The sequence below is a fragment of the Arvicanthis niloticus genome, chromosome 30 (assembly GCF_011762505.2).
Source record: "Arvicanthis niloticus isolate mArvNil1 chromosome 30, mArvNil1.pat.X, whole genome shotgun sequence".
NCBI classification, from domain to species: domain Eukaryota; kingdom Metazoa; phylum Chordata; class Mammalia; order Rodentia; family Muridae; genus Arvicanthis; species Arvicanthis niloticus.
This window is the reverse complement of record NC_133438.1, coordinates 7,137,725-7,145,179: the sequence shown is the minus strand read 5'-3', so window position 1 is coordinate 7,145,179 and position 7,455 is coordinate 7,137,725. Positions and strand designations below refer to the sequence as shown.

The following is a 7,455-nucleotide window of genomic DNA, read 5'->3' as shown; positions in this document are numbered from 1 at the left end:
CATTTAAATGATATTCTATCCAACAGGACTGAAATAAATACACGTCCTTCACAACTTTTACCAAAATAGACCATGTATGGGCCATTGTTGTAAGGCAGTTTCATCCAAAGCGAAACATTTCGTCAGGAAGGAGGAGGAGGCTTGTGAGAGATGGAAGATTCTTTAAAAAGTCATATAAAAAAAGAAGAGTCATCAGTCTGGAGAGATGGTTCAGCCGTTAAGAGCACTGACTGCTCTTCCAGAGGTCTTGAGTTCAATTGCCAGCAACCACATGGTGGCTCACAACCATCTGCAATGGCTGTGATGCCTCTTCTGGCATGCAGGTGTACATGCAAATTGAACACTCATATACATGAACAAAAGCCTTTAAAAAAACATTTTAAAAAATGACCATCCTGCTGGGTAGTGGTGGTGCACGCCTTTAATCCCAGCACTTGGGAAGCAGAGGCAGGCAGATTTCTGAGTTCGAGGCCAGCCTGGTCTACAGAGTGAGTTCCAGGACAGCCAGGGCTATACAGAGAAACCCTGTCTTGAGAGAAAAAAAAAAGACCATCCCAACCACAGAGAGAAGGAAATTCTTAGACTGTCGAACTGCCTACAAGCTGTGCAGAGTTCCAGATCTGGAGCATTCAGGAGTTATCAGTCAGCCCTGCTGGAGTGGGCTTTTTGCTGATGCAGCTGTTCTTGCACCATTTCAACTCCATGTAAGAAGCCCTGACCCATACTCCTGTTAGTAACTCCAATAATAACTCATTGCTTCATAAAGTTGGACATTTGGTGCAATTATTTTCTATGTTCTTTTGAACTCTAGTCATTGAGTGACTGGGTCCTGTACCCTGGTCATGGTATGGTCAGAACTAGAGACTACAGCCCTCTGGCATTAAATAAAGTGTGTACTAGCTATTCGAGGTCATGTAAATTCTCATCTTTTATTTCTTCCTCCAAACTTAATTATTCTTTTTTATCCTAATACTACCCAGGCATGAGGACCAGAGTTGGATCCCCTTAAGCTACTTAATTTCTAGGTGAGTGGCTTACCTGTAACTAACTCCAACTTTAGAAGACCGAAAGAAAGGATTCCCCAAGAGCTATCTGGCTATGGTTTAGTTGTGAGATTCCGCCTTGGTGAATTGAATATGGTGGAAGAACACTTAATCACTTTCAAGCTCCACATGCATGCACACATATATGTGCACGCATATCCCCCCCCAGCCATCGGCATCCACACACATGCAGACATGCATCCACACACATGCACAACACACACAGACAAAAATGAAAACAGTAACTAAAAGTACTCATTTTCATCACTACTGCCCCCTGCCCACCCCAACCGCTCTGAAGACTATCACTTTGGCAGATTGACAAGTGTCATTCTAAGGAAGCCCCTCCTCACCTGTGACCAATAATAGGATCTCATCACTGAACATCTCATCAGGGTTCTCACTGTCATAGCACTCACAGGTGTAGTATCCAGCATCGCTCTGCTCTACCTCTGTGAGATGGAATTCAAATGTCCTCTGCCATTCCTTAGGGAGACTTAATTCAAACTCCCAGTCTATCACACCAATGGGTGTCTTGAGATCCAAAGTAGTACCTTCTTTTTTAATAACACACTTTGTATTTTGTAAAAAAGTTATACATTGCAGGGTCACATTGCCCCCGATGGGAATCACAGTACTGGGCCAGACATGGAAGATGAGCTTGTGTAAAGACCCTGGAAGAAAGTAAAACTTAAGAGTTGTATATGACATATCGTCCTGCTCCCTGGGAACCATTTAAATAAAGGGATGGATCCATTTAAACACTTGGGATGAAGGATCAAGGGGGACTTGATTGAAGAGATACTTACCGGACGCACTTATGTCTGTATGCCCAGGCCATATCCCTGCAAGAGAATGACTTATGAAACACAGTCCCTGCCTGGAGCTCCCGAATCACCCTTACTGATCTCAGGATTTCACTGCTGAGCTCAGACTCTGGCTCCACTTAACCAGCAGTTTCTGTGTTCCCCACACTGGACTCTGGCATGTTTCTTGCTCGCCAACATCTACTTGCAATATCTACACATCTCAATATCTACTTGCAAGTCTATTTTATAGGGCTACTGTAACAAACTAATAGACGCCTCACGGTATATACTGTGTAAGTTCACTCTCTTACCGTCTACCTTGCAAGTCAGTTCTCTGCTTGCATTTCATGCCCTGGAACTCACTCTGTAGACCAGGCTGGCCTCGAACTCAGAAATCCACCTGCCTCTGCCTCCCAAGTGCTGGGATTAAAGGCATGCACCACCACTGCCCAACTTAGGCTGGGTGTTCTTTTCTAGACTTTCAAGGACAAGATCTATTGTATTACTTAGAAGATCCTAAAGATTCTACTTGAAGAATTCTTCTATCTGCTAACTTACAACAGGGCCAGAGAGACGGCTCTCTTAGTAAAGGCACATGCTGTCAAGACTGATGATCTGAGTTCAGTCCTTAGAACACGCATACTGGAAGGAGAGAGTCAATTCCTGAAAGTTGTCTTCTGACCTCCACAGATGTGTTGTGGTACGTGTGTGAACACAGATACACACACACACACAGAGAGAGAGAGAGAGAGAGAGAGAGAGAGAGAGAGAGAGAGAGAGAGAGAGAGGAGAGTTACATATGAATACATTTATACAGCTTTGCCGTGATAGTGCACAGCTTTAATCCCAGCACTTGGGAGCAGAGATAGGTGGATCTCTGAGTTTGAGGTGTCTGTAGAGCAAGTCTCAGGACAGCCAGAGCCTCACCAAGAAACCCTGTCTTGAAAAAACAAATACACACACATATATAAATATAAATAAAATTATACATATAAATACATACAGTGTTTATAGAAAAATATTAGACATATATAACATATATTAGACACAGTTTATAATATACATTATTATGTTATATATGTCTGTGTATATATAACATATAATATATAACATATAATATATATGTGTGTTATATATGACATATATATTTAATATTGCCAACTTGAAAGTATCTAGTATGACCTAAGTGAAAACCCAGTCTGACTGTGGGCTGTATCATCACATTGTCTGGGGTTCTGAGGGCCAGCATTTACCCTCTGGTAAATGCTGGCTGTAGATGCAATGTGACCAGCTGCTGTGAGGCACAGCAATATGATGTCCCATAATGATGTGAGTCCAAATCAACCCTGCCTTCCTTGAAGTTACGTGTGCGTGTGTGTGTGTGTGTGTGTGTGTGTGTGTGTGTGTGTGTATTGGGGACCATAACAGGAGAGAAATGAGAAGGTAGGAAGGGGCAGGGGAAAGAAAGACAAAAGATCACACACTTTCTCTCATATCCAAAATATAAGTTTAATTCTATATGATGTGACATCGAAGTAGAGTGGGGACTATTTGAGGGGGACAAAGGAGGATCAAAGAGAGGTAGGAAGGAAAGATGGAGGAGGGTATCTGGGATAGAAAATACAAGCAAGGTATGTGTGAAAACGTCACAGTCAAGCACATCATACTGCATCATATTGCATGCTGGTGACAAATACATCAATAACCTGAACAACTAAAGGGTGTTCCACTTCCTTTATTCACATGATCTTGCAAGTTAACATCAGATCGTGGAGTTTCATCTTCGTGTCTTTTTATTACATTTACTTACTAGGGACTCACACGTATGCCATGGTGCACATGTGAAGGTCAGAGGACACCTTGTGGACGGTTCTCATCTTCTACCATGTGGGTGCTGGAGGACTTCAGGCACAGCAGCAAACCCTTTGAGCCATCTCCTGGGCCCTCATCCTTGGTGTTACTGTACTTGTTCTTAACTGTTCCTCTCTCTCTATGACCTCCCCTATTCCCTCACACCACCTCCAGCTTGTTCCTGCTCTTCTCTGCCAGTCATCCTGTCTTTTCCATTTACATACACTCCATTGCTCTCTCTTTTTTTCACCTCCATAGCGATATCTTCCTTTCCTCTCATGAACTATTTTGTAACTTACTTACAAACACACACACACACACACACACACACACACACACACACACACACATTTGTCTTTTTGAGCCTGGGTTATTTTCCTTAACACAATGATCAACAGTTGCATGTATTTTCATGCACATATCATGACTTCATTTTCTAAAGGAAACAAGGCTACATACAATTCTGTTGGCACATGCATCTCATTGTCTTTATCCACTCATCTCTTTTGGGTATCTGAGCTGTTTTTATTAAATTTTTTTTTTGGCAGTAGCCACATGTGGGGGAGAGAATGGCATTTTCTTCAACAATGTAGCTAGCCACGGGCTCAGTGGGTAAGAATGAGTCCCGTGAAAGCAAGAGGTCCCGAGTTCAAATCTCCAATACCTACACCAAAAAATAGGGCATGGCTGTGAATGCCTGTAACCCCAGCATTGGGGGAGCAGAGAAAAGCAGATCCAGGAAACTACTAGCCAGCCAGCCTAGCCGAAACAGGAAGCTTCAACTTTAATAAGAACCTCAAAAATGGAGGGGAGAACAAAGATACCTTGAGTCCATGAGGAGGACACACACACACAGACACACAGACACACACACACAGACACACACACACAGACACACACAGACACACATACAACAACAAAAAAGAAAGAGTCTCATTCATGTGGCAGAAAGCCATTGAGAAGTTTAGAACCTACTGATTTAGAGAAAACAGGAAAACGTGTGTACAGCATCCAACATGTTCCTCATGTGTTCACAAAGTGAAGTAGATCCACTTATCCTTTTGAACTCACTAGCTACCTAAGTGTCTTTACCAGTTCCATCTGCCTCCACAACCCACCTGCCCACTCACCCCAAACCACCCTGCTCCCCCTCAGACTTACCAAGACAGAACAGGAGCAAGAATTGGGAATTCATGATGCCCCTCATTAACATACTTTTTCCAGAATGCATCTTCAGCTTGCCATTCCTGTTCAAGTGTAATTCTGGGAGCAGCAGTAAGGGCTTCTCTTCAGCTCGTAATCTTCAGAGCTAGCCCACAACGTCAGTTTCATGGTGATAATCAGGATGTGATCTCTAAGCAGTGTATCACGCCACTTCCTACTGGCTTGGCTTATGTGGGCCTCCCACCACACAGAAAGACTTCAGAACGCCTACTTCTAAGCTTATTCATGCGTTCCAACAAAGCTTCTGAGGAAATGCTAATCATATACTAATTGGTGTTGTCCCTGCCCTTTTGTTGGTTTCTTTTAATATTTATTTTATTTATTATTTGATAGTTCCATACATGTAAACAATGTATCTCGAGCATATCCATCCCCAACTCTAAACTCTCACTTCTCTCAGACACTCCCCAGTATAGCCTCCCCACTCTTTGACCTGGGGTTTTTCTAGTAACTGACTTGCCTGGACTTGTCCAGTTCTGGGAAACAGAAATTCAGGCCTAGTCTCCTGACTTGCGTTTGAAGATTGTCATGGAGTCAGCCTGTCTTAGTCATCCCACGGGTAGTGCCACCCACTGAGCTGGTGGTCCTGGGTTCATGAGGAGCAAGCCAGTAAGTGTTTCCTGCCTTCGGGTTCTGCCTGGTTTCAGTTACTGCTTTGGCATCCCTCAGTGAACTGTGGCTCCAGATGTCAGCCAAATAAGCCCTTTTCTCCTCAAGGTGCTTTTGCTTGTGGTGTTTCATCACAGCAGTAGTGACTCTGTAAGTCCCCCCTGAAGGGAGGACTTCACCCAAGCCTCAGGAATTCGTGGCCACCCATTAACTCACAGTCGCAGGCTTCATCAGGGCATCCAAGAGATCTAAGATTTCTTCTGGTGCGAGCAGTCCTCTCTCTTGGTATATAGCCCTGTGGACATGGGCTGTGGCAAAGGCACACCTGCTGTCCATGTAGATGTTGATTTTCTTGTCGGCCCCAAGTTCCAAGGCTGTTTTCTGCACCGACGAGCCCGGGGGGTGGGGAGTCAGCCCAGATGGCATTTGTGTCATCCACCACAGTAGCACAGCTTGTCTCTGACTAGCATGGAGAAAACTGCTCCCCTCTGTAGAAGCAGGTTGCCTCGGTTCAGTAGGAGAAGCCTTTCCTCTACCCATGGGTTCTCCTTTGTGGGCCAGTTAGTTGCAGCCTGTCAGGTAGGAAGTATATCTGGGCCCCCATCCTGGGAAGTAAGTCTCGACCCAACAGAAGGTAGGAACAGTCTGGGATGACCATAAATGAATGGGATACCCAGCCCATCTCTTGGTCCACCATTTTTTGGGTAGTCCATGAATATATTTTGGTCCATCAGCTTGGAGGAGGATCAAGTGTTGAGTCCCTGTGTCTGTCAAGAGTTGGATGGGTCCAAGCCCCGTCTACCCCAATCGCTGTCTTCACTCAGAGCTAATACCTTCGCCATTTGGGGGTGTTTTTCTCAAGGCCTGGGGTTTCCTGACCCTGGCTTCTATTTGTTAGGGCACTCTCAGGCTCAGCAGCTGGCTCCTTTACTTGCAATGTGCACACAGGTCTTTTTCAATGAGTTTTCTATCTCCCTTTGATTGGAGTCTCTCTTCTCTGCTTTTTCTTAACTACTATAGCCAAGCTTTTCTGTAAATTCCTTTCCTGTCACCTTTCTTTCCCATCTCTCTTTTATCTTCTTTCTTTCTCTTTCTCTGTTCTTTTTCTCCCTGATATGGTAGACTTCCTCAGCAACTTACACTAAACCTTTTAATGACTTATCTTGTGGTCCCTCTAGCCTCTGAAGCTTTTTTGTGGTATCTAATAGCCCTGTCTATACTGACAGAATGTCTCTGTGAGCTATTCTAGAAAGGCTGTGGGCAACTCATCTGATCCCTGTTTAACCTCACATGCCTTGGTCAAACTTAGTGGGGGTCTCATGTAGCTCTCTCAAGACACGCCAATCTGGTGTGGGCTTTCAGGTGCCCCTTACCTTCTGCCACATGAAGGTCTCAGTCAGATTTGTCAGAAGTAACCCGCTGTTGACCTCGGCCTGATCAATTGATGGTGTCCCCATGTCTGAGGGAACATTCTTTCTTTTTGGTATCTTCTCTTGCTCTTTAGTCTGGTGCTCCTGACAGCCAGAACCTACAAGGGTCTTGGGGAAGAAAGGCTTTTATGGGGGTGGGGGGAGGTGTTCCTCTACTAGATTCATCTAGGTGACTATATTGGGCACTTAGTCTGGGTGTCTGAGGGATCCTGGCCTAAAGACTCTTTCTTCTATTGTTTTGACCACCTGTATAAAGGTCTTTATGGGCAGCTGCCCTAAGCAGAGGGTAACTAACTTACTCTTAAAAAAAAAAAAACTATAAATTTGTATCTGTACCAAAATGGAGGCCCATTCTTTTGGCTCTCTGACTCAGGACAGCCTGTGACTTTTACAGCAGGCGACCTGCCCGACCTGCCTGCAAGCAGTTTCATTGGTTCAGAGTTTCTAAGCTGGAGTCATGTCACATGACTTTTCTCAGCACTACTTACT

At 44.4% G+C, this 7,455-nt stretch overlaps 1 protein-coding gene across 1 annotated transcript in view; it reads right to left on the bottom strand.

The window, feature by feature from the left end:
* Positions 1-5,007, bottom strand: part of LOC143440899 (T-cell-interacting, activating receptor on myeloid cells protein 1-like) — a 17,937-nt gene extending 12,930 nt beyond the window's left edge. Inside the window, exons 1-3 of the mRNA XM_076927817.1 lie at positions 4,865-5,007; positions 1,853-1,888; positions 1,397-1,717 (exon numbers count right to left, since the gene is read on the bottom strand). Coding sequence (XP_076783932.1) covers positions 1,397-1,717; positions 1,853-1,888; positions 4,865-4,934 — 427 coding nt within the window. The 5' untranslated portion in view covers positions 4,935-5,007. The remainder of the gene's footprint in view (positions 1-1,396; positions 1,718-1,852; positions 1,889-4,864) is intronic.
* Positions 5,008-7,455: the final 2,448 nt, after the last annotated feature.